Genomic DNA, 27880 nt, shown 5'->3' with positions numbered 1-27880 from the left:
AGCAAAAACAAGGTTTGTCAGAATTGGTCAGAGCTCACATCATGACTTACAGAACCATAATTTAGATCTAAAATGAACTTTAGAAATCACACTACAATCCTCCCATCTTACAGATAAGAAAGTTGAGACTCAGAGAGATGAAGTAATTGGGGTTTGTTTTCTGAAATAGTATGCCCAATCAATATTTATTCACTCCTTCAAGGAAAGGGGAAGCCTAAAGAAGACTGTCTTTCTTCTTGGAAGATTTTAAGGAGCCTTCTCTTGAAATGTGAGCTTCCCTGGAAAAGAACATATCATTAAGCTCTATTAACAAGTCTACTAACATGAAAGAGAAGGAATCAAAGTCAAATTTCATATTTTCACCTAGAGATAGATGGGAAACCCACCCACAATTCTCTTCCCACCCCTGGCTACCCATGCCATATCATCATTATAGAGGCTGCCTAGAGAACATGTCTTGGTAAGGGTAAATACCAGAACAATCTCTGAAAGAAAAGAACTTTTTCTCTAATAGTTTAGTTCTCTTAATAATGTTAGTCAATGTTAACTGGTTCCAGAAAAACATGAAGGGATATTAAATGACATTGCAGGGTGAATTCTTCCATGAAAATAAGGTTACTAAATTTCACAGTGGGTAACAGACCAAACTTAAAATGTGATATATTAGAGGGTGGTTAATGGTGTTGTTTAGGGGAATCTTAGTATGTAAAATTCTTTAGAGCAAAACCAATATTCTGTCCAACTTGGTGTACTTTTGTGTCTCACAGAGTTCACTGTCATCTAGGAAAAATGCCTTGGACTTTGGGTTCCAGTTGATTTTGCTACCTGTTTAGTTCTAGGTCAGTTATTTAACTGTTCTGAATATCAGTTTCCTAGTCTTTAAAATGGAGGCTATAATACTTGTACCACCCATTTTACAGGGTTGCTATATAGATCCAAGAAGATGACAAATGGATGTAAAGTGCTTTGCAAATTTGTAAATAATTATAATTATAATAACAATAATATTTCTGCAAAAATTCCAGATTTACAAAGTATTTTATAAATATCATCCCATTTTATCCTCATAAAAACCCTGAGAGGTAGATTCCATTATTGCCTCCATTTTACAGGTGATGCAGACAGATTAAATGACTTGCAAAGCTAGTAAGTGTGTGAGAATGAATTTGAATTCCTTTTTGCTGAATCTAGGTCCAAGATCCTGTCCATGAAGTCAACTAGCTACACTACATGAATATAAGCCATTGCTACAGCAGATGTTTAATAAATGTTTTCAAATTAATGAATAAATTAATGTTCTTTGATTAATAAATTTCTCTCTCCTAAATCTTTTTCATGTGACTTCTTAGGATCATTTGGAAATGTTGGAAGATTTTTTAAAAGGAACCAGATCTAAGGGCTGGCAATATCCATCTTCCCAGCTCTCACAGAATCACATAGATATTAAGCTTCTTAGCCTGAAGACTTAGGATACAATAGGGCAGCTCTGGCAATACAGACTGAAAGAAAGCAGACAGATAAGAAATGGACTAAGCCTAATGAGCATGGCAAAAGTGCTATCAAATGAAATATCATATTAACCTTGCTTCAAATCTCACACATTTATTAGCTATGTGGCCCCATGCAAGTCATTTAACCTGTCTACCTCAGTTCTTTTACCTGTAAAATGGAGAAAATAAAAGCCCCTATTTTTCAGGGTTGTTAGGAGGATAAAATGGTATGATATTTATAAAATGCTGTGCAAATCTGAGGATGAAGTGCAATGGGGTAATAAATGGGGGAAAGACAAAGGACTCTGATGTTTTAATCTGAGGAAGAATCCAAACATTTATAATTATACTTTCAAAGGGCTTTCATGTTCATCACCCTATATGATCATCAAAAACCCCTTTGGAAGGAGATAGGTTAGATATTAACCAATGCCCATTTGAGATGAAGAAACTGAGGCTGAGGGAGGCTGTGATTTGCTTAGGGCCTCCAGACTCTTGCCCAGTGTCCTGTCTTTTGCAGTAGAAAACTAGTATGGGGTGGACTAGGAGACCTGAAGTCTTGACCCAGCCCTTCCATTTGTTAACTCTTGTGAATCTTAGGCAAATCAATCTCTTCTTTCCATATCTGTTTTTTCATCTGTAGGATGGAAATAGTAATAGTTGTACTATTATTATAACTCACAGGGCTTTTGTGAGGGCCAGAAAATATGTATATGAAGCTCTAGACAAATGTTATTTTAGTCTGCTGCAGTGAAAGAATTCACTGAGCTCTAGGATTTTTTTAATTTTTCTTTTTTAATTGGGAAATCTCAGGGCTAACTGCTCATTAGCAAAGTAGTTTAAAATGGACTGGGAAATGAATTCAAAGTTAGTTTAATTTTTTTGGCTAAAAGTCCCAGAATCTAAGAAAGTTAGGTTCTTAGTGTTCTCTTAGAGCCCTCTTCTCTCTTCCTGAAGTAAAGGCAGCCTATGTGCAAGGCTGTCACCAGGAACAGGTGTTGAATAAAGGGAAGCAACAGGCAGAGAGAAGCCATGTATTCAGAACATCTAAGAATGGCCGAGGTGAAAGATAGTTTAGCACAAGTAAAGCCTCGAGAGAAGCTGTGACTTACAAGATCTTATCATGAGTGAATGGCACATGGGGGACTTGTTCATTGTCTATAGAGTTTTGTTCCCACATTTGGAACTTATTTTAGAAACTGGACCACAATTTCTAAGCCCATTAGAGTATAGAATACTCTATATTCTTTATAGAGTATAGAAATACATTCTACACTGCAGGTGCTCCAGAAGATTCTCTGGTGAAAAATCCAATGGGTTTTTCCTTTTTATTCATCCAATTGGCCAAATAATCACTCAATAACATAAATCTAAATCGAGAACTCAAGAGTAACTGGAACAGAATGTGAGAGTAGTTAAGGAGTTTACTAAGTAATGGTAAAAAGGCAGACTGATTAATATGGGACCAGAGAAGGTTGACTAAACAATTTAGTGGTAGAATTTTGATGCTATCACAACTGTCACAATGATAGTAATCATGGAGGGAAGGGTTGAATTGATGTTTGACTGGTAGACTAGAGAGAAAAGGTGGGTTTCATTCAGGAAAGCCTTGAAAAAGTGGATCTCATAATACAATTTAAGTAAAGGGAAACTTTCAGCATTTTGTTGTGAAGAATAGTGGGCATTAATGTGGTGATCCAGGATAATTCCAATAGATGGAAAATGCCATCTGCATCTAGAAAGAGAACTATGGAAATTGAATGTGGATCAAAGCATAGTATTTTCACCTATTTTTGTTATTTGTTTCCTTTTTCTTTCTTGTGTTTTTCTCCTTTTAGTTTGATTTTTCTTGCACAACATGACAAATATGGAAATATATTTAGAGGGATTGTATATGTTTAACCAATATCAGATTGCTTACTGTCTTGAGGACAGAAAGGGGGGGAGGAAGAAAAAATCTGGAGCATAAAGTCTTACAGAAATGAATGTTGAAAACTGTCTGCATGTATTTGGAAAAATAAAATATTATTGAGAAAGAAAAAAAGAATAGTGGGTATGGAAAAAGTCCTAAGTCTAAAACTGAGGTCTGGGCATAAGTCCCAGCTCTTACATTCATGAACAATGTGACAATGGGGGAATCATTCTGAGCCTTAGTTTCTTCATCTGGAAAAGGGTGATAATGATATTTGCCCCATTTGTTTCACACAAGGTTGTTATAAAGAAAGTACTTTATAATGTAAAATTTAATATAAATTTGAATTGTCATTTAAAAGACAGAGAGAAAACAACTATTTCAAACATGGCTTACCCTAAGTGATTCTCTGCCATTACTGAAAAACAATAGTGATTAAAACAAATGCATCAAGTTCAATGACATCATTTTACAGATAAGGAGACAAAGATCCAGCTAGGATAGATCATATACTTAAGGTCACAAAGATATAATAAGTGACAGAGGCTTCAGTTGAACCAAATCTTCTGACTTCAATTTGAAAGACTTCTGATCTTTCTGTATCTGTGTTTTTCAGACTTCAATTCAAAAGATCTTTCTGAACCATACTTTCAGACAACCCTCAGCAATAATGGGGATGGAGCAAACCAACTGAGAGAATCAGTTCTTGAAGATGAATAGAGAAAGGACTTGGTCAAAGAGAATTCTTTAAAAAGAGAAAAATGACTGTTTTCCAAGTCCAGTGAGGATAGAACAAGGAGGAAGCCTAAATTTTGGAGGGATTAGTGTTAGAATGAAAGAAGGCAAGGTAAGTTAGAAACACTGGAAGTAATACATGAGGCTGGATGTTGGAATCTTCATCATAGGACAGAGCAAACAAGATCCCATTGGTGGTCAGTGACAGAGCTAGGATGTGAATCCAGATACACAGAATCCACATCCTCTCAGTGTACCAAACTGGGCACTGAAAAATGCCTTCTTGGTGTTGGAGATTTAGGCGTGGAAAGTCATCAAACCCAACATCTTTATTTCTCAAATAAAGAGGTGAAATGACTTTTGCCCAAAGGTCAGAGGGGAGCATGAAAGCAGAGGACTTTGGGAACCTCCAATATTGAGAGGGGTTCAGAAGAAAAACCTTTGTCCATTTCAAGTTCCTGTCATCTCTAAGAGATAAGTGGCTCCAGGTCATTCTGCTATATAATTAACATAAGGCAAAATGGTACAATGGAAAGGGACCTGAACTTTAGCTCAAACCCTGCCACTATTAAGTACATTATTTATCTTAGTATCTGTTTCCTTGTTTACAAAATGAGAATATTCGAATATATATTCCACAAGGTTCTTCCAAAGTCTAAAGTTTTTTTTTATTCTATTATTCCATGCTTGATTATTTAATGGAGGAACTCATCCTACCCATCCTGTACTCATTATGTACCACCTATCAAGCTAATAAGCTGAAAAGACAAGGCTGTCAGCACCTCCACTCAAACCACTCCCCACATCTGTCCTGGTTTTCTGACTCTAAATCCAGCTGAAAGGTTCCTCCTAGGGTCCCATGCTCCTCCTTCGGTACTTTGCTAAGCACTGGAGGTAATGACAAAAAAAAGAAATAGTTCTTGCCTTCAAGGAATTTACATTCTACTTAGGGTGAGGGAAATGTGATAAATATAAAAAAGAGATTTCATCATGAAAATTTGAGCTGGGAAAGAAGTCACATCCTCTAAAAAAGGAAGACAATTTCAAGCAGTGAAACAACTGTTATGGGGAGCAACTCACCAACAGTAGCGGATGTGCTTGGGCAGAATCGGTCTTCACAAAACCTCCTCATAAATGATGACTTCCCCACACTAGAATTGCCCACAAATATAATCTTGAAAAGTCGATCTGGGGAGTTGGAAGAGCTGTTTTCCTATGAAGAAGTAGATAGGTCTGCCCACTGCTTAGAAAGCCATTTAGCCCACCCATCACCCTGTCAAGCCTTCCCATATGTGCAGATCTGTGTGAGGGAATGAAGGCTGAATTTAGAGTCGGAGAATCAAGCTGTGAATCCTTGTTCTGCCACTTATTACCCAGAGTGACCTGGGACAACCTCCTGTAGACTTCAGCTTCATTATCTCTAAATTGAGGAACTTTGAATAGATGATAAATAGTCATTTCTTGTTCTAAATCCTGGGGATATTCCATAAGGATTCCTAGATCCCAGCATCAATCCATAAAGTGGGCATGGAGAGAACAGGGGCCAAAGGAGGACTTGCTTGCTAATATGGCAAGCTCTAGCCTCCAGGACTGAATTATTTTTGGCTTTAGAATATTAAAACACTCTAAAATGTGGGAGAAAGGGAGGGAGAGAAACTGTTCAGTCCTGCCTCAGATATCACAGATAGCTTTTTCATTGTAGGATGCTGGGTGATAAGGAAGAAGAGATGCTCTTATCTATATTACTCGGGACTGAGAAAATATAGGTAAAGGGCAAGAGATCTCTATTCCCACCTTAACAATGAAGCAGTGAACTGTATGCAGCCCTTATTAGGGGCCAGCTTGCTGGTACAGTATCAGGTCTCGAGTCAAGAAGACCTGAGTTTAAAAGGACACTTATTAATTATATTATCCTAGGCAAGTCATTTAACATGTGTTTGCCTCAGTTTATCATCTATAAAGTGGGTAATGATAGCATGAGCTTTGATATGAGCATCAAATGAGACAAATTACTGGAGTTAGGAAGACTCAAGTTCAAATTCAGCTTACAATACTTAACAGTTGTATGACCCTGGGCATGTCATTGAACCTATTTGTTCAGGTTGCTCGTCTGTAAAATGGGGATATAATAGCAACAGGGTTGTTATTATCAAATGAGATAATTATAAAGCACTTAGCCCAGTGCCTTGCACATAATAAGCACTATATACAGGTTATTATTATCATTATTATTACTAGTCATGTAAGTGACTTCTAACACCCTTAATTTCCTCACTTATGAAATTGGGTGTAAAACCCTTATACTACCTACTTCATAGAGTTGTAATGAGGAAAATGTTCTGTAAATCTTAAAGCATTATAGATGTGAATAATGATTATGATTATTAGAGATCTTCCCTCTTCTACTGTTCCCTGTTTTAGTTTGGAACAGAGCTTTTTAATCTGGAGTCCATCAAGTTATTTCTGAAAAAAATTTGATAATTGTGTTTTAATATAAATGCTATTTTTTGTAATGTTATATAATTTTTGTAGATATTTAAAGACATTCTTCTGACAAGGGATCCATAGTCTTTACCAGATTGCCAAAGGAGCCCATAACAAAAAATTTTTTTAAATGGCGTAATTAAGAATTCTTCATCTTCCTTGCAAACAGCCAGGATAGGAAAAGTTAGGTAAGTCACTCCAATTCTAAATTAATCCCATCCAGTCTTGGGTTCAGTAGAAACAAGGGGCTGGAATACAGATTTTCCTGTACATTTTTCACATGGGGAAACTGAGACCCAGAGTAGGAAAACAAAGTGACTAAAATGGCATATAGGAAATTATTGGCAAAACTAGACTTGGAGGAAAAAAAGGAATGTTAACTCAGGGCTTTTTCTACTAGTCTACACATCCTAATCAGAAAGCTGATTACTCACTCAGTAATTATGCCTCTGAGTTCAAGTATAATACTTCCTGAATAAATGAGAAGCCTCTTTTGGATGTACTTAAAAGTGGATTTGGTGGAATTAACTCCTCTCATTAAAAAAATCCGTAATATGACAGTAAATGTACTTGAATGGTAGAAAAAATCATCAGCCTTTTGGGGAGAAATCAATACTTAAGAAAGAATTCAAGGTCAGTCACAGGAGACAAAACACTTCCTCAATGGGGGCCTCACCTCAATCCCCCCAGCTTCTATTTTATCTTAATTCATCTAAGTTCAGAAGTACTAACTTTCATCCCACAAGCATTATTCCATCACTCATTGTCATCATCTTTCAAACAAAAATCTCAATAACCGATTTTTAAATTCTTCCACACTATTTGCTACCAAGCCAAATTCTCAACAATCCTCAAGTGCTTGGAATCGGAGGGTATAGAGCACAAGAGAACTTGAAGGTCATTTATTACAACCTTTTCATTTTACAGATTAGATTGAGAGAAGGGAAATGAGTATTTCCAAGTCTCCCTGACAGTTCCCAATTGTTGCTTTAGCATGACAATTGTGGAAATACATATAGAAAAATTGCACATGTTTAACATGTATTGTATTACTTGCCATCTAGGGAAGGAGGTGGGGGAAAGGGAGAGAAAAAATTTGGAAAACAAGGTTTTGTGAGAACGAATGTTGAAAATTATCTATCTATCTTTTTTAAAAATAAAAAGCTATAATAAAAATAAATAAAAAGAAAAAAGTTTCAAGTTTAAAGAACTTTCCCATGGTCTTATAATCAGAATATTTCAAAGGCAGAGCTTAAGTCTTTATTCTGAAACCAGTTCTCTAGCCGCTATACGACACTGCCTTTCTAAGATTGTTAGTAATAATCACTTGAATGTGAAATATAAGGAAGCTCTATAGGAAACCCAGAGGGTATATGATTCATGAGGCACATAAGGATGGCAAACGCATGGCTGCATTCAGTGGAATTCTTGTATGGTCCTTTGCATCCTTTGAATTAGGATGGCTTCTATGGAGCATAAGCAGAAGATGGGTGGTGTATTAAAATAAGCAACATAAAATATCCTCTTACATGGATCCCTGTTTCTTTCCCTACTGGCTGCCCTCGAGGAGATGTGGGTTCCAAGGATGGGGCTTTCTGGTTCTTTTCCTCTTGATGCTGCCCAGTGTGCTCCTCCTCTTCTGGACATCGACTCAGCTGTCCCTCAGAGTGCCTGTCCAGAATCTGAGGCAGGGGATCCTCCTCAATGGATATAATCCTCCGGAGAGCCTGAACAGATGGTCCACTGGCCCCAGCATCCCCATCTGTGGTCCCATTCAGACCAATGGAACTTCTCCTTCTTGATATACTGAACACATCTTCCTCATCAGTTGATTGGCTATAGGGATGGGGCAGGGAAATAGAAAGAGAAAGAGAGAGGGAAAAAAGTACAGACATATAAATACATTAGTACAAGGAAATATGGGGACTGCCTGGCAAACATGAGATTGGTAGGCTTAATTGATCTCCCCACACACACTGGGGCAAAGAAAAGATGAGAATAGCACTCACTGAATTATAAATTTATAGAATATCAGAGATGGAAGAAACCACAGAGGTTATCTAATTTAATCCTTAATAAAAAGTATGTCCCTTCTGCAACAGCCCTGACATGGGAAATTTACTACCACATTAAAAAAAAAAAAAACTATTTATTCCATGTTTAAATAATTCTACTTATTAGGAAAATTTTCCCCTGATATTTAGCCAAAATCTGACTCTGTGACTTCAAATTTCTGATCCTAATTGTGCTTCCTGGGGCCAAGAGGAAAAAGTCTAATCCATCTTCTAAATAATTCCTCTAAGCCTAGCTGCATGTTGGGTTAGTATCCTGGTGTCACTATGTATTAACTGACTTATTTAGAGCAAGTCAGCCTCTCTGGGTCTCAGTTTCCTTATCTGTTAAATAAATCATTAGAACTAGATGAACTACCCTTCTAGTTGTAATCACTTTGATGACGAGCAACTCCAGTAAAACAGCAGATTACAAAACAAACTGACAAAAATCAACAGCATTCCTATACAGCAATAACAAAATCCAGTAGGGAATAATTCAAAGAGAAGTCTGATTAAAAATAATTACAAAATTCATAAAGTATCTGAGAGTCAATTTAAACACAATCAATACCTGTAGAGATATAATTACAAAATGCTCCTTAAAGAATTAAACAAATAACTTACTTAACTGAAGGGATATTCAGTACTCAAACGTGGGCCATGCCATTATAATAAAAATCACAATACACCAAAATTAGTTTATAGATTTAATGCTATATCAATTAAAACATCAAGGGGATATTTTACAGATATAGACAAAGTAATAACATTTATTTGGAAAAATGAAAGAGCCATAAAATCAAGGGAAATGTTTTTTAAAGTAGGGAAGTAATGAGGAAATAAGCACTTCTAGACATTCAAAAATTGTAATTATTAAAAATATTTAGTACTGGTTTAAAAAATAGAAAGGCAGTTTAATGGAATTGACAAAATGAGGAAGAAACAGAAATAACAAGACTCAATAGTTCAGTGTTTGATAAACCTAAAGAATAAATTATTTAGGGGAAAGAACTTATTTGGCAAGAATTGCTAGAAAAGATGGCAAGCAACCTGGCACAAATTAGTTTTAGAATAACATCTTATATCAAACTAAAACAAACGTATAATGGATGTGACTTGAATCTTAAATATGTCATATCATAAAATAATGTGAAGGCAACCAGATCAAGTACCTTCCATATTTAGAGGTATGGGGTTAATTATTAACAAATAAGGAATAAAGGCAAATATAAAAGAAAAAGTAGATAATTTTGATTATATCAAAATGAAAACTTTTTGTAGAAACAAAATTAATGTAACAAGAATAAGAAGAGATGTTGAGTGGAAAATTATCTCTATTAAAGGGCTGATATCCAGGACATGTAGGCAACTATCAGAAATAGATAAGACAAAAATTCATCCCCAATTGATAAATATCAAAGATGTGAACAAACAATTTTTCAAAGAATTACAAAGTATTAATAACCATATGACAAAATGCTCCAGATCCTTGAAAATAAATGAAATGTAAATCAAAACAATCTTGAATTTTCAACTTACATTTTGTAAAATGGCTAAGATGACAAGATAGGAATAGTCAATGCTGGATATGTTGTGGAAAGGTGGCCACATTGATACATTATTGGTGGAGCTGTGAATTGATCTAACTATTCTGGAAAATAACTTAAAATTAACTGAAAACAAGGGAGGAAAAAAGCACTTATTATATGTCAAGCACTGTGTGCTGAGAACTTTACAAATTCATTTCCTCATTTCAGCCTTGGGAGGTAGGTGCTATTATTATCCCTATTTTGTTTGCCCAAAGTCACATAGCTCATATATGTGTGAAGCAAAACCTGAACTCAGGTATTCCTGACTTCAAAGTATGGAATTCTACCCACTTAATTGACCCTAATACTAGTGCAGACCTTACTATTACTAATATCACTACAAATAATAGTACAAGAACCTTTCAGGGCTTCTTTAATGAGAAGGCTAATTCAATAACAGTGATATGAGGTAAAAGAGAAAAATAAATTCTGAATAATTATTATTCTAAATAATCAAAAACTTTGTTCTGTGTTGACAAGTGTCAAGTGGAAGAAGACTGAAAAAGTAGAAAAGGGGCAAGAGCATTGAAAGTCAAATAGAGAATTCTGTATTTGATCCTATCAGTAATAGGAAGCCATTGGAGTTAATTGAATTTTAGGTAACATGATTAGATATGTGCTTTAGGAAAATCACTTGTGGCTGAATGGAAGATGGAATGGACCAAGGAGATACTTGAAGTAGATATACCTACCAATAAGCTATTGCAACATCAAGCTGTGAGATGTTAAGGGCTTGCAATGGAATGGTAGCAGTGTCACAAGAGAAAAGAGGACTTATTTCAGGGATGTTGCAAAGGTGAGATTGATAAATCTTGGATATGGGAGTGAGAGACAGTCAGGAATCCAAGATGTGAGCCTGAGCCACTCGAAGAGGACAATGATCTCAGGGAAGGGATGTCATGACATGTAAGTGACTTGGATTTAAGTGAAGATGAGCTGTGCAATGTCACCAGCTTCACTTTCTCCTCTAGAGCCCTCGTAATCCAATGGCCAGATATGGATCAGGACCCTGGACATGGCCTTCTGCTGCCCTGGATTGGGAAGGGAAAATGAGGGGAGGGTTTTGGGGAAAGATAAAGAGTTCCTGTATTGTTTTGTGCAAGTAAAAAACTGCCTCTATCAGGACATCACAACAACTCCTCTGAAACTTTTAGTCTTAAAAGAGTTGAGTGGGGTACCAGAGATTAAGTGATTTGCCAGCAAGGGTCATTTGCCAGCAAGGTACTTTGAGGATGTAATAGAAAGGGCAGAGGGTTTGGTGTCAAGGGATATGAGTTATGAATGCTGAATAATGTGTATCATCTTAGGCAAGTCACTTTGTCTCTCTAGGTCATAGGTTCCTCGTTTGAAAAATTAAAAAGGATTTACTTAACCAGTGATTCATATTAATCAATGATTTGTAATATAGGGTCTGTACACTTAAAAAAATTAGTTTGATAACTATTTCTTTTTAAAATAATAATAACTTTTCATTTTTCAAATACATGCAAAGTTAGTTATTTATCCTGGAAAAACCTTGTGCAATTCTTCTAAACCTATTTCCACATTTATCATGCTGCACAAGAAAAATCAGATAAAAAAGGAAAAAAAATGAGAAAAAAAAAACTAAGTAAACAACAACAACAAAAGTGAAAATACTATCCTTTGATCCACATTTAGTCACTTTCCATTCCAAGTCTATTGGAATCTCCCCATTGTTGAAAAGAGTCATCACAGTTGATTATCACCTAATCTTGTTATGGTGTATAATGTTTTATTGGTTCTACTCACTTCACTTAACTTGATGATTGTTTCAATATTATTGGTCTCTTTTGTATTTCTATCTAGTTTTTTAAAAAATGGACTTTAGAAAGCATTATTTGGAGAAGGGCAGCTAAATGAATATCAGGCCTGACTCATGTTCCTGAGTTCAATCTGGGCTCAGAAAGATACTGAGTGGTTCTGAGTAAGTCACTTAAGCCCATTTGCTTCCATTTCTTCATGTGTAAAATGAGCTGGAAAAGAATTGCCAAACCACTCCAGTAACCAGTATTCATTGACACAAATGAAATGACTGAACAACAACATTCTGAGAAGTAGTCCATGGGATTCACCAGACTGCCAATGGGGTCCATGACCCAAAAGAGGTTAAGAACTCATGGACCAAATGGTTTACAATGTCCTTAGCAGTGATTAATTCCTCTGATTCTATCATTCCTAACAGGTGGGTGGGGAATCTCTTCTTTACTACCCTTGCAGTTCCAGGCTGACTATTGCTACAAACAAGACCAAATCAGGGCTACATCTCACAAACAAAACCTTGGGGAAAGCAGATATAACAGTAGGACGAAGAACAGTCTTCTTGGGATTTGTGAGGAGCTATAAGATTAAGTCAGAGATCAAAGTGGAATCCCTGGATTCCTACCCTGCCCTGGTGGGAAAATGTTAACCAACCAGGCTATCAATGCCAAGTTCAATTTTGATTTGAGGGAGAAGTAACAGATTTCAGTTCTAGAATTGAAATTCATTATGCAGGCAGAGAATGTTCAGCTGCTTGGCACAAATCACAGTGTACCACAGGCAAGTAGGCAGGGGGGCTATTTTCTAGGCTGCCAAGTGGGTGGTTAGTTCTGAGAATGGAACATTAGTAACACTAAGATTCCATGTTATATACAGAAGCTCTGCTGGGCTTGAGGGGCAGTCTTGTGATTGAGAATGGTCCATTGGCCAAAGGGATGCTCGGCATCAAGCTTAAAATCTGCTTCTTATTTTTCTCTGTTCCCTTTCAGTTTCTTCCCTTTATAAGACTCCAAAATAAGAGGGAACAAGTAAGGAAGACAGGCAGGAACACTGAGTATAATTGCTCTAGGCTACCCTTGAATCTCAGTGAGTAGATGTAACACTCAAAAAGGCAATTATGTGGCCTAATGATATAAATAGATAGAATGCTCGACTTGGAGTCAGAAAATCCCGAGTTCACATTCATCTTCAGACATGAGCTGTGTCACATGACCTCAGTCACAACTTCTATTTGCCTCAATTTCTTCATCTGTAAAATAGGGATAATAACAGCATGTGCCTTCCAGAGTTGTTGTGAGATTAAAATGAGATAATATCTGTAAATAGCTTAAGTAAAAATGTAAAGCGCAATATAAATGTTAGCTTGGTAGCCCTGGCTCTGCCATTAACCAGCTGGGTAACTTTGAGCAAATGATTTTACTTCCCTGGCCTTCAGTTTTCTCATCTGTAAAATTAGGGTTTTGGATTAAAGCAGGGAGTCTTGACATTTTTGTTTGTGTCATGAATCCTTTCAGAAATCCTAGAGAGGCCTATCTTTTTTTTCTGAGACAATTGGGGTTAAGTGACTTACCCAGAGTCACACAGCTAGGAAGTGTTAAGTGTCTGAGTCTGGATTTGAACTCAGGTTCTCCTGACTTCAGGGCTGTTGTTCTAACCACTATAACTCCTAGCTGCCCCTGAAAGGCCTATCTTAAATGTAAGTTAAGAGCTAAAAATTATTTAGCAAACGACCTGGTACATAGTAGGCACTAAATAAGGGCCTTCTCTTCCCTCCTTCCTATGGATCCTTTTTAAATGTATAAAATAAAATACATAGAATTAAGAAAGAAAACTAATTAGATTCAAATACAGTTATGAAAAAAATTAGTGGACCTCAGATTAATGGCCGCTGACTTAGAAGATCTCTAAAATTCCTGCATTCTATGATTCAAGGATACCAAAGAAAGAGGATGAGAGAGAAAAAAATATGAAGGAGAGAAAGGATGTAACAAGACAGGGAAGAAAATGAAAGAGGGATATCTGAGATATATGCCATACCTATAATATATAGTAAATGTATATTATATAACATATCATATTTAAGAAAGAAAAGAAATAAGTTCTCTCTTTGTCTCTCTCTTCTTCCCTCCTTCCCTACTTCCCCCCCCCCTCTCTCTCTTTCTCTCTCTCTCCTTTTTCTTCTACCCTGACATATAATATGCATTACTACTAAAGACAACCTTTAGTTGATGTAATAGATGGTTTTCGATCATCTACAATGTAGGGGGAAAATCAGTGTGTAGTCATATAGCTGATTCACAATTCTATTAGGAATTAGGAATTCTATTAGGAAAAAGTTGGATTGTACCTTCACTGCAAGTGTCAGCACTCAGAAGATGAACCTATGCTTTGGAGGAATGAGTCTTAGCCTAGGAATCAAGTGATATTGGTGTAAATATCAATTACATGAACTTTAGTAAATGGCTTCATTTCCCTGGGCTTCAGGTTCCTCATCTATTAAACAAAGGGATAGACTAGATAACTACTTAGATATCTGCACTTTCTTAAAAACTTTGAAACTAGGATACAATTTGGTTGTAAAAATCTATAAAAAGTAAAGCATATGGAAAATTCAAACATTCTATTTGCTTATGGGTACTAATAGGGATAGGACTAATTAGATATAGAGATAGGAAATAGATCTGTGGGGTGTCATTACAACAGAGAAATCCTCAGAAACTTGCCTTACAGGCAGACTGGTGCCTTCTCTACAACTTCTAACTCACCGAGAGCGACTTGGCCAAGATCTCAAAGTTAGCATTGGACCAATAATTGTCATTACTGGACACAAAGAATTTTGTTCAAAACAGATCTTTGAGAGAAGTGATTCTTTTTCTATTATATCAATTACCAATTATAAAACTGGGTTCCAGGTTTTTCTTTCCTTATTTCCTCATTCAATGACCAGCCTCTCTAGGCCAGTCAGTCAGTCTCTGAAGGACTTCGCTGACAGATGAAATTGTTTAAATTTTCCCAGAACATGCTCCTCTGTCTTGGGCAGGACCCCACCCAACTAGGAGACCTTACTTCTGTATAGAATGTAAATAGAACTGAATCTAGGTAAATTCCAGCTCCAAAGCTTTGAGCTATGCCCTTGTACTCACCCTGAGCTTTAAAGTAATCCAGCACCTGAGGGTAGAAAACCAACCAGACTGGTCTGGGTGAAGATGGATGGATTCCTTTATTCAGATTGCTGAAGGGAACTGGAATCTGAAAATCAAAGCTGGAAGAGCTGAATACTTTGAACCCAATTTCTCATTAATATGCCTACCCCCTCATTAATTGTTCACCAATCAAAGTTTATTTTTCCTATTAGGGGCATTCCTTGTCCAAAAATATATAAGACTTTAGATGTTTCTGGTTATAGAGAGAAACCATTGAGTCTCAATTTATTATCAGCTAGCTTAATTGATAAATTGATTATTAACTACCCAGAAACTCTGTCTTGGGCTTTTAATTTGTCTGTTTGATACCCATCCTGAAGGAAACTAGAGCTCTGTAACCCAGATTCTAATCAGAAAACTCACCTATATTATTCTGAGCCCAAGTGGAAAATTTGTCCACAAGGGAGAACTTTCAGTTAGAACTCTGGCTGTGATTTGACTCTCTCTCCCTGGTACCAGCAGTTAGATTTTCTTTGGGGAAGTTTATATGACCCATGTCTGTTTTAAGTATTTCTTATAAGTGGAGTGGTTACATCAACAAAATATGTTCTATTGATTGAAAAAGTTCTCCTTATCAGGGCTATAGGAATAAATTGAGAGATAACTTGTGTACATAAAATAATTGGGGTCTGCTTGGTAAACTTAGGATGTTCAATTTATATACTCTAGTCTGTATTATAATAAAATTTCTTTCAGGACTAGTAAGTGGGATAGACTTAAGACCTTTTCAGAAAATTGATCCTTGTCATTAAACTATGACAGGGTACAGTTTTAGGAACCCTCTCCCCCTACCCCCTGCTTGTGCCTTTACTTAATCTTGCACAAATTGCTTTGTAATCTATAGTCCCTCTGTTCTTGTACCTTGAGAGTGGAAAGGATCCGCGTGACAGTCTGTGAGCCTTGATACTAAATCAGGGACAGCTGGGGCCCAAGATGTAGTAGTTATTTTAGGGTATAAAAACCTTGGTCTGTACTTTGTCTCCCTTTATTAAACTAAGATACTAATGAAGGTGATGCCCTTTTCCTGAAGGAACTGAATAAACTGCTTTCTGTTCTGGCTCTGAGAAATACTTATTTGAATTGTTTTGGGTTAGTGATCATTGTCCTACACGGTTTTCTGGGGGCTCATCCAGGATTTGTACTCTCTCACTGGAGACTCTCTTATCACTCCCAAAGGCAGGCACTTCTTGGGGGGGAGCAGTTCCAATGATCTTTGGACTTGACAGGGGAGATCCTGTTATGGGGAAATAGGAACCTGAAGAGAAAGACTCGTCAGAGCAGAAACCAGAAGAAGCTCCAACAGACTAAGAGAGAGAAAATCCAGCCAGTAGGTGAGAGGAATAGTCATGCAAGTATATACATATAACCACAAGAAAAGCTGAATGGAGGTCCTGGGATCCTTATGGTGATCCAGTGAAAGAGACAAAACATAGTAAGTCCCTTTGGGTGAATGAGGAAAGGGGGCAACCCCTCTATAATTGGCCTGTAAGGAAGAGGATTCTTCCTGAATTCAGTATTAGAGCATGAACTTAAGAAACAATTTGAAAATTGGAATGAGCCCACTAGGTGTAAATGTAAAAATAAGAAGAAAAAGATAAAATAATGTTGCTCCATTATGGAAAGAACACGATCTAGGGGGAGGTACTATTTGGCCTAAGTTCAAAGCCTCCTAGGTCTAGGTATGTCAAAAGTTAAATTCATATGTAAATGCTAGGGAGCCTTCCAATCTAGAAGAAAGATCTTATGCAGTACTTTAGGAATTTAAAAAGCAGTTTGTGTTTGTGTGTGGGTGTGAGTATGTTTTGTCTTCTATGTTTTTCTCAGCTGAATTACAAAGTAAAAGACATGGACATTTTGGAATTTAAAAGCACTTGTTTCATACATCATGATGCAAAATAACCTGAATTTTTCTTAAGCTTTCAAAGCTTCTCTCCCTAGAGGGGACTGGGAATGACCAGGGCTGCTGCATGTGGATTTATGTGCAGTCCTGCCTCTCCAAAGAATGGTAGGCTGCCCCCAAACTCTATGTTCTGGGAGTTAGCCTCAGTTTCTCTCTAGATAGGTCTCTATGTTCCTCAATCCCCCAGAATCCCAAAACTCTTCTCAAGGGACTCTGGATACTGTAAAAGGATGTGACCTATCTCCACATGGCTTGGGGACTGCAGTCCACACAGGGAAGAGCCTAAAACTTAGGGGGGGGGGGATAGGAATCATTGCCATTTTGCTCCCATGGGCCTATGTTTCCATCTCGGGTCTTATTCATTTCAGAGTTCATTTCAGAGATTTTGGGTGGTCCAGGAGTTTTTGAGGGGGGGAAGAGGAGTTTTCTCCACATAATATGACCTAAATTACTGTGTGTTTAAATTTCAGTGGTATATGACGGAATTACTTTCAACTGATGCATTTGGGAATAAGATTTTAGAAATATGTGTGCATTAATATTGTAGTATTGCTACTAGAAATTTAAATCTATATTTGAGTTGAAATTTTTAAACATGGTTATTAAAACAAAGTTCTCTGCTAACTTACCTAAAGAGATCACATATTTATAATCTCCAATTTAGATGAAATATGTTGCTTGCTAAATTGTATATTGGGTAATTTGTAAAAAAAATTATATTTTTAAATTTAGTCAGCTCTGCTGGACATATATATATATAACTTTTATGAAATTTGGTCCAAAGTTATTTAGATATTACCCATCTGGTGAATCTTAAAGTTAAATAAAAAAAGGTGGTTTTAAAAACAAGGGTCAAGAAAAATTGATTTGCAAAAGCAATTAATGATTTGAATGGAATATCCAGTTAGAATCTCACAAGCTAAAGTATTGATTTAAAAAAAATTTTTTTCAAATGGTATGTATGATAAAATTGGAAACTTGACTGTAAAATTACAGGAGATTCCTATCCATTCTTGTGATAGGCTATGTTATGTCTACTTGGCTATCACTTAATGAAAATTATGAAATTACTAATTAAGTTGTTTGGGTTATTGTTGTAATATAGAAACCTAAAAGTGTTAAGGATTATTAATGTGACAGGTTGTTGGAGAGAGAGGTATGCTGGAGGACACAGAGAGGAGCAGGATGTTTTGGCTGGTACCAAAAGATGTGGTTCTAGGGCCCCAAAATGAAATGGAGTGGAAGAGCATAGAAAGGAGTTTTATAATTAATGATGGAAAGGGCAAGTTCCTCAGTGGAACTTGTCATTTGCCAGGAGAAAGGAAATACCTCCATGAGGTTGATGCATGCTCTTAGCTGACAGGCTAAGGGAATTAGAACCCTAAAAGAGTTAGCTATAAGGAAGAGAAGTGGGGTCTTAAAGCATAGTGCAGTTAGGATAAACACCAAGTGGCATGGTTTCGGGAAAGGGAAGGGAAAGATCTGTTGGCTTGGGAAGGTGAGAAAACAAACCCACTCACTAGAGTTAACTCCCCCAACTTCTGCCACCCCTCTTGCTGGTTAAATGAAATAACTTTAATTGGTTCTATTGTTTAAAGGAATAGCTTACATTCACACAGTGTTAATAATTGAATGCCTGTTTTTATTTTTCAAGTCTGTGATTGTTTTAAGGCAAAGTCATTTGTGATGCTGTATCAAAGGTTCTACCTCTTAGCAATGCAAGGAATTTCTAAGAGAAGTTTGTTAGATTTCTGACTGCAAGTTCTTTGAAAGTGGTTATTTCAAAACTCATTCAGCAAATTATCCAATATTTATTAAGTGCATCGTGGTCTTATTGTTTAATGAATATGAGTCTATACCTTTCTTGCTCTAGAGGCACATGGAAAAAGTAGTTTAGGATTTAAAATCTTATTAGTGACACTTGATATTGATTTGAAATCTCTTGAGATCATAACTGTTATTGTCTTGAGTTTTGAATTTGGAAGTGATTATCTGATGAATTATGAAGTTACTAACCCACCATTTCAGAGGTGAATTGGCTAAAGTGGGATTGTTACCATATGACTGGTTGTCAATTGTGCTCTCAGATTGAGGCCCTGAAGGATCAGTTTTGATGTTATGATAATCAGGCCCCTGCTTTTTCCTCTTATGGCAAATTTCTATAATCAGAGTAAGTGGTCATTAGAAGCCAAAAGCACAGATCAAATATGTAATATTTTGCTGTTTCTATCTGAAAATATGTAGTCATCATCTCATAATTAGGTAAATGAGTATTTGGCCTGGTCATCTATCTGTTGCTAGATGTATATGTCTGTATGAAATAAATGTTAAAATATAAATGTTAAAAACTGTCTGTGGGACCTGTTATTTTATTGATTATTGAAACTGAAGCTGAAATATCTTTTGTATGGTTTAGAGAAGATGATTTTGGTGTACTCAAGTTTTTTTAGAGGGATATAACTTATGGAATATTTTATTTCATCAATGGAAAAGTCACTTTTATTTATAATGTAGTCTCTAAAAAAAATGATGCCTAACTATTTACTTCAGATAAATTACAAGCACACCTCCTAAGAATGAGGGCTCTGCTCTTTGTACTTGCTCTCTCTCTCTCTCTAGTTCTCTTAGGTTTGTTTTCCCCTAGACTTTGAGCAGTTCACTTTCAAATGACCAGCACTTGACAGTTGTATTGACCTGGGTATGAGACAACCCACTGGATCTTCAATCAGTTCAAGCTCCTTCAAATAGGACCCTGTAGGAAGACCCACCTCAATGTCCATTCTCATCAAGAAGTAGTTTCAGAGATGAGATCATTGCCCCATCCCTAAAAGACTTTGGGCCCTATTTGTTTGGGAAGAAACTACAACTGGTGAATGGACTCCAAAGTATCCAGTGTCTGACTATAGAACTGCTTATCCAATTTGGAATAATGTTTAGTTTGCTATAAGGGCTAGACATTTAGAAAATGCAGATCATAGAGGAAGTTGGTTATACATGTAATGGGTATAGATCTCTTAGAAAGATTTGGAATCAAGTTAAGGACTTAAGGCAAGTAATAGACACCAATGCCTAGGTAGAATCGGTAAAGTACTCTGTAAGGCGTCTGAACAAAAAACAATTTCTATGTGTGTGCTACAGGTTGCTCCATGTTCAGATAGTACCATTCCCTTTGAGTATGGAAGAATATAAGAGAGAATTCTTCTTGTTCCCAAAATAACATTCCTGAGGAAATTATTCTAGTCTCTTACATGTGGAGATCAATCAGCTTGCATCTCATGGCAGGGTGAAAGATTCCAAAATCTAGAGATTGATGTGGGAAGTACCCAAGTCTGGAATATAACTGAGCTACCCTCAAGGAAACCTGGGGTGGTATTGTGGAAGCAACTCTCTTAAACCTACTTTTCCGGGAATGAAGTGGGCACCTATGCACCAATCCAATTGGCTATTCCTTTTATCATGACATTCGATGAAATAAGAAAGACTGAATTTAGGTCAATAAAGACCTGAATTAAGTCAAGGATGGTAGCTGATGAATTCAGGGTTAGAAATCTAGTTCTGGGTTTGGGTCATTCTTACTCTGGTGAGTAAATATTATTGGATAAATTACACCAGTGAAGGGAATAGCAGAATAGTTGGATATCACTAGCAGAATGGCATGAGAGAATAGAATGATTCTAGAAAGCTTAAAGGCAAAAAGAGGAGGAAATGTATTACAATTGGAAATTTCAACTCCTTGTATAGTGGTATCAGAGAAATTAGCAGAGAATTCAGGGAAGGAAATCTGTGCAGGAGTTAATAGACTTTTATAAGGAAGGATATAAAGAAATTAACTAAATATGAGGGATTAGAAAAAGGATGTGGTAACCAAATTATTAAAAAGAAAAAAAGTGGGATTGTGATAAATGGATGGGCATTTGTTTTCCACAGTTATGAAAATTAAATTGGACAAATGAAATTAAATAGAAAACTGAAACTCATAAGGACATCAAGGAATAATGAAGGGTGGAGTTTATTTTCTCCCAAAAGAATGTAAGCTCCTTGGGAGTAGGGACTGCCTAGGTAATTAGTGGTGGAGATTCATGTCCTATAACTTCTGTAACATTTTGAAGAATCAGGGGTGGGAGCTCATAAATTAGGAAGACAGGGTAAATCCCAAGATCAAGGTCAATGTAGAAATTGAGGAATTGTATCAGGATTGGTGTGAGAAGTTCTCAAATGGACACAAAAAAGAGGAAGAAATAAGTGGGATAGATAGAAAACTGACTCCTGTCATAATTTAGGGTGACAGTTCCTTCCAGGAACGAACCCCTGCCCCGTTTGTATCTTTGTTTAATCTTGCACAAACTGCTTTGTAATCTACAGTCCCCCTATTCTACTCTGAGGGTGGAGTGGATTCCCGTGAGACTGTGAGACTTGATACTAAGTCAGGGACATCTGGGGCTCAAGTGGTAGTAAAACTATTTTAGGAGTATAAAAACCCTGCTCTGTTGTCTGTACTTTGCCTCTCTTTATTAGGGAGGCAATTATAATTAATTAATTAGGAATTAAATAAACTGTTTTCTGCTCTGGCTCTGAGAAATGTCTATTTGAATTATTTTGGGGTAGTGGTGACTGTCCCATACATTAGGGTTTCAAAAAGGAAACAGACATTGCTATGAGAATATAGTTACAATTCTGGCTATTGAGTTTTGGGATTTTCTTAAGAAAGAATATTAAAGGATTTTCTTAAGAAAGGGAAATAATTAAGTATTTTTATTCTGAGTGAAAAAGAAATTGCCTTAAGCAGAGTAAGAAGGAGAAGTAATTTTTACCCAACTTTAATTTCTGGTCACTAAGACTATTCTGAGTTTGTATTTTGTGTCTTTTTGTCTCAAATATTTATAGGTTGATTTGTAAGATTAGCCTTTAGATGCTTCATTTGCAAAAAGCTGAGAGGAGAGCTGGAGTAGTAAGATTTTGACTAAAAGGATTTCTTTTGTTGTGTTACCTATGTTTAAAGTTAATAGTAAAGTTAAATAATAAAAAAAAACTTTTATTAAAAAATCACTTTGTCTTTTGAATGTAGCTAAAATCAAGATAAATCAATTCAGGGGATCTTTCCCCCAATTTATTAAAGTTTGCAGATTTGAAAGTACAATCTGAGAAGGAATTAGGGAAGAGTGGGAGATATGGGGTTTGACAGCAGCAGCCACTTATTTTCTGCTCTAAATTAAGAAATATTATTTCAGACCAAACAGCTCATAAAATCTACCATAATTAAGGTTGGCTCTGGGAACCCAGTTGAGAACTGCAAGGACTGCTGAGTGGAAAATTCTGTGTATTACTTGCCCAATACCTTTAATTCTTAAGAGAGCAGATCTCTATCACAGTTGAGATTGCCAGACATTTAAGTTACTTGGCCCAGGAGAGAGATTCCTGAAAATTTAAGAAAGGACATTTCCTAAAGAGATTTTTAAAAATACATATAATGGGAGTTAATCATAGCAAAAAGAGTGTGCCTAGAGGAACTCCTTTAGAAAAATTCCTCTTAGTTTGGGATAAGGAAGAACTCCCTATTGAGCCAGGAATTAAAAAAAAAGTATGTGTGTGTGTGTGTGTGTGGGGGGGGAGCAAGTGATTAAATTTGGTGACATCTGATCTTATTCTAGAGCAAAACCTAATTCAGCTGGGGATCACTCTGGCCCCAGTATGGCTCTTTTAATTATCAGACTTGAAAAGATTTAAGGCTAGAACATTGTGTGATGATCAACTATGATTGAATCATGTCTTCTCAGCAACATGATGATCCAAGACAAGTACAAAGCACTCACAGAAGAAAATAGTACCCATAACTAGCTAAAAATTTGATGGACTCTGAATGCAGATCAAAGCATACTTTTTTCACTTTATTCTTTCTTGTGTTTTTCTCTCCTTTTGATCTGTTTCTTTTCTCAACTGTGATTAATGTGGAAACATGTTTAACATAATTGCACATGTATAAACTATATCCAAATGCCTACTATCTTCAGAAGAGAAAACAGAGGGAAAGAAATTTGGAACTCAAAATCTTGTAAAAATGAATACTAAAATTTTTTTTGACATGTAACTCAGGAAAAAATAAAATACTATTTAAAAGATTTAAGGCTAATTGTAGGGGCAGAAATCCTACCAGTACCTTTGGAGGAGGTTGACAGATCTGGTCATTAAAGTTTAGCTCTGATGGCATTTGCTCAGTTCCCCATCCCCACCCCTGCATCTCTACCCTACTTTATCTGCTTCCTCTCTTACTCCATCAAGTCCTCCTACCTTTTTACTAAGTAAATTAGACATGTTATTTTTCCATTGATAAGTTATCCAAATATTATTGTTCTGTAAGAAATGACCAACAGGATGATTTCAGAGAGACCTGGAGAGACTTTCATGAATTGATGCTGAGTGAAATAAGCACAGCAACAAGACTCTATGATGATGGACGGGGCTTTCTTCAACAATTAAATGATTCAAACCAGTTCCAGTTGTTCAGTAATGAAGAGAGCCATCTACACCCAGAGAGAGAACTATGGGAAATGAGTATGGACCACAACATAGCATTTTCACTCTGTTATTGTTTGCTTTCATTGTGTTTTCCTTCTCAGGTTTTTTTTCTTTCTAGCTCCAATTTTTCTTGTCCAGCAAGATAACTGTATAAATATGTGTACATATATTGGATTTAATACATATTTAAACATATTTAACATATATTTGATTACTTGCCTTCTAGGGAAGGGGGTGAGAGAGAAGGAGGGGAAAACTTGGAATAGAAGGTTTTGCAAGGGTCAATGTTGAAAGATTACCCACTTATATGTTTTGTAAATAAAAAGCTATAATAAAATAAATTTTTAAAAAAGGTAAGTTATCCAAGTAGAAATTTAACTAGTACTAACCAACTAACTGAAGCTGAGTGTGGCAATGAATTTTCTTTTAACTCATAAAACCAACAAACTAGTGGGTGAGTTTATTTTCTGTTTCCTTCTGATCCCTAAAATCCACCTATGAATTCTTAATAAAAATGTGTAATTCCTTGCTCTCTGATGGTATTGTTTCCTCCAAAATTACTCATCCCAATCAGTCCAATGCATTCAAAATTGCAAAAACAAGTTGTTGTTGTTTTTTTTTTTTCCATTTAAAGGCTTGTTTTGATCAAAGTTTTTCCATAGTGGCCTTAAATGCAATCACTTTAGAATTTTAGCACTTTATGTTTAAAATATATATTACCATTGAAAAACCATAACCTGGTACTTTGGTACTTCATAAATGTACTTTATGTACCTGCTACTTTTTCACACTGATTATCTTGACCTTTTGATCTGGGTTTTTTCCTTTAAGTGGACTTTTGATACAGCCCCACCACAGTGGGAGGTCTCTGGTAAAACTCTTAGATGATTTCTTTGCATTGACAAAACCATCATAATTCCATGGTTCCTATATCCAATCAGAAAACCAAGACATGATTCCAACCTCCAAGGTTATGTTTCCCCTATAAAAAAATCTATTTATATCTCACTAACTGCCTAAATTCCTAAATTCTTTTTAGGGTTAGCTTGCTTTATGGAGTAAAGGATTCAGTAGGAATTTAATGTAGTCTTCCCCATGATTCATTGTGAGTTCTACTATGGAACTTGTCTTTTTTCTTCTTAATTGATAAACCCTCTCCCCTTTCTACTAAAAATCCCTTATGGATTTAGGGTATTCTTAGCAGCATAATGAATTAACCTTTAGAAATATAGCTGATCTTTATGACGGTTTTCTCTAAAATTGGCATAGCAAGGATCCTTTTAAAATGTCCTCATCTGTGAAAGGTAGAGTCCTAAGATCTCACTAGACTTGCTAATAGTTTAAAGGAAAATATACTGAGTCCTTTCTTGACAACTGAGTAGGGTGTATCAATATGTTAAGATTTGAAAGCACAGCATAGGTTAATTCAGGTTAAAGTGCAATGGTTTGATTTTTATTAAAAAACAACAAATTACAAAGGAAATATTTTTTATTCCTACAGAAAAGGTTCAATCTCTAATTATTTTCAGCTTTGACTTAAATTTCCAAGAGTAAAGTTAGATAATCATCTGCACACATCCACCTACCTTTCAGGAGGATCTGTAGGAAGCCTATATTCTAAATGTATAAAATTTGGTTTATGATAAATATATTGGTTGTTATGAATTCTGAGTATTATATAGGTCTGTAAAAATTTCCTCATTTTATTTAAATTGAAAACTATTTAATTAACTCCTTCAGTGAAAATTTGAAAGTTTCTGCTTGGTGAAACTGGCCACATGTTGTCAACATTAGATTAACCTCCTAGGTCTTTTTGCCTGGGCCAAAAAACCTTCAGCCCTTCAGCTAGAATCATGTAATATCTTAACAGAGCACAATTTAGACTAACCTGATGACAGGTGTCTATTCAAACTGTTTGTAAAACTTTGTACTTCCTAGAATTGTTCATGTAAATTTAAATATGTTTATATTTATGAGATTTGGTACACCAACATAGTTGGAAAAAATAGACATTATTTGGATTACAATGGGGAAATTTTTTTTTGTTCTTTTCATCTGAAAGTGATACCTTTTTTCTTTTTGGTTTGTTTCAACTCCACTGATAACATAAATTCTATAAGATTTAAACTTAAGAACTATAAAAGTATACCTAATTAGAATGAGGAAATCTATAGATCAATTTTATGTAAGTTATGCTTAAAATTTGTTCAGAATCATTTTCTGTATGAGGTAATTTAGAGGCACATTGAAGTACCTTAACTAGAAATGGGTTTTATGTTTCAAATCTGTAATACGGTTTATGATATATTGTTAGAGCCACAGTTTTTATTTTCTAATCTGCACGTTGCTGCATTATGCTGCATTATGAACTTCACTGTCAAAAAAAATACAAAAAGGTTCACAAACTATTAATATTCTGAAGTACTTGCCTTTTTAAAAAGGAAGTTTCATCTGAAGTAATTTGGCTATCACTTATAAAAATTGTAAGATTACTGGTTAAATTATTAGGGTTATTATGATTAGGCCAATTTAATTGTAGCATTAAAAACTGAATTTCCTCCCCCATTGCAAATACTTTTTGATGGGAAGGGGGCTGGTAATTAGGAATCTTATGGTAAATTGGAATTTATTTATAATATTTACGACATTTTTTAACCAACTTAGTCGTAAACTCCAAATTTAAAGATTCATTTTTATCTTAAAGGTTGAAAAAGAGATAGATGCTAGTCTGGGAGTTTGCAGTTATATATTCACTATGTGAACTTATAACTGTTATATATTACTTCATTAGATTCTAATAACTGCTTTTTTACATTAAGATAAATTTCAAACTATTAGTGAAACTTTGCTGTTTGACACGAAACTTTTTGGGGACCAAGCCTGAGAAATCCTGCAGTGAGATCCCACTCTCCACCAACACAGCAAGGCCCTACCCCAGCAACCACATGCACAGCTTGATTGACCCCATTGCTGACCAGTACATGGAAAGCTGGTTAACAACTCTCTGGGACCTACCAATAGACCCTATTTCCATAGCAACTAGCCATGGACCCTACCTCTCAGCAACAGCCTACTAGCCGAGAGGCCTTGTTTCCATAGCAACCCAGCAACATGGCCCCACCCATCAGACCAACCAGCAGCAAGATCTCTCCTCCAAGGCCAGCCAACAGGATGACTCTGTAGCTATAGTAATCCAGCAGCAAGGAGTCTCTCCTGGAACAGGCATCCCCCTAAACCCCACACCCAGAGGAGGCCAACAGTGGGAACTCCCCCCATTATAAGTCAGAAGGGAAGCCTGCCCTTCAAGTAAGCCCTAATGCCTAGTGAAAGCCCCTAGCAGGACCCAGGACAAAAATCTTAGAATGTTGTAGGACCAGAGCCCAGATCTCTTATTAAAACACCAAGTCATTTTTTTTAAAAGGCAGAAAAAAATGAATGAAAAACTGACAAACACAAAAAGAGCTAGACTTTAGTGATAGGGAGAATCAAGTCACAACCTTAGACAAGGACAAGTGTCAAAATGGCTACATGTATGGTCTTGAGAAAAATGTAACTTGGTTTCAATCCCAAAAAGAATTACTGAAAGTACTTAAAAAGGATTTTTCAAAGTAAATTAGAGAAGTAGAAAAATTGGAAAAGAAATGAGAGCAATACAAGAAAATTATGGAAAAAGGAGTCAATAGCATGGGGGAAATATATATATACATGTGTATATATATATATATATATATATATATATATATATATATATATATATATATATACATATACACACACACACACACACACACACACACATATATATATACTAGTTAAATTTACTAGTTAAATAACTCTCTAAAATGGAATTGGCTAAATGGAAAAGGAAGTATAAGAGTTCACTGAAAAAGAATTCCTTAAAAATTTATAATTGAACAAGTAGAAACCAATGATTCTGTGGGACATTAAGATACAATAAAACAAAGTCAAAAAAGTTTTTTTTTTGTTTTCCTGAGGCAATTGGGATTAAGTGACTTGCCCAGAGTGTCATATAGTTAGGAAGTATTAAGTGTCTGAGGTGAGATTTGGACTCAGATTCTCCTGAATTGAGGACTGGTGCTCTGTCCACTGCACCACCTAGATGCCTGAAAATTTTTTTAAAAAATTAGAAGAAAATGTGAATTTTATCATTGGAAAATTAACTGATCTAGAAAATAGATCCAAGAGAGATAATTAAAGAAT

At 35.9% G+C, this 27880-nt stretch overlaps 1 protein-coding gene across 3 annotated transcripts in view; it reads right to left on the bottom strand.

The window, feature by feature from the left end:
• CRACR2A (calcium release activated channel regulator 2A) overlaps positions 1–27880 on the bottom strand; it is a 301039-nt gene that overhangs the window by 20868 nt on the left and 252291 nt on the right. For all 3 annotated transcript variants that reach the window (XM_031939179.1, XM_031939181.1, XM_012550790.3), the window contains 2 exons: positions 8151–8457; positions 5218–5350 (listed from right to left, as the gene is read on the bottom strand). In XM_031939179.1, coding sequence (XP_031795039.1) covers positions 5218–5350; positions 8151–8457 — 440 coding nt within the window. The remainder of the gene's footprint in view (positions 1–5217; positions 5351–8150; positions 8458–27880) is intronic.

This window comes from Sarcophilus harrisii, chromosome 5, assembly GCF_902635505.1.
Source record: "Sarcophilus harrisii chromosome 5, mSarHar1.11, whole genome shotgun sequence".
Lineage (NCBI taxonomy): Eukaryota > Metazoa > Chordata > Mammalia > Dasyuromorphia > Dasyuridae > Sarcophilus > Sarcophilus harrisii.
Note: the sequence above shows the minus strand (reverse complement) of the source record. Positions and strands in the feature narration are given on the sequence as shown.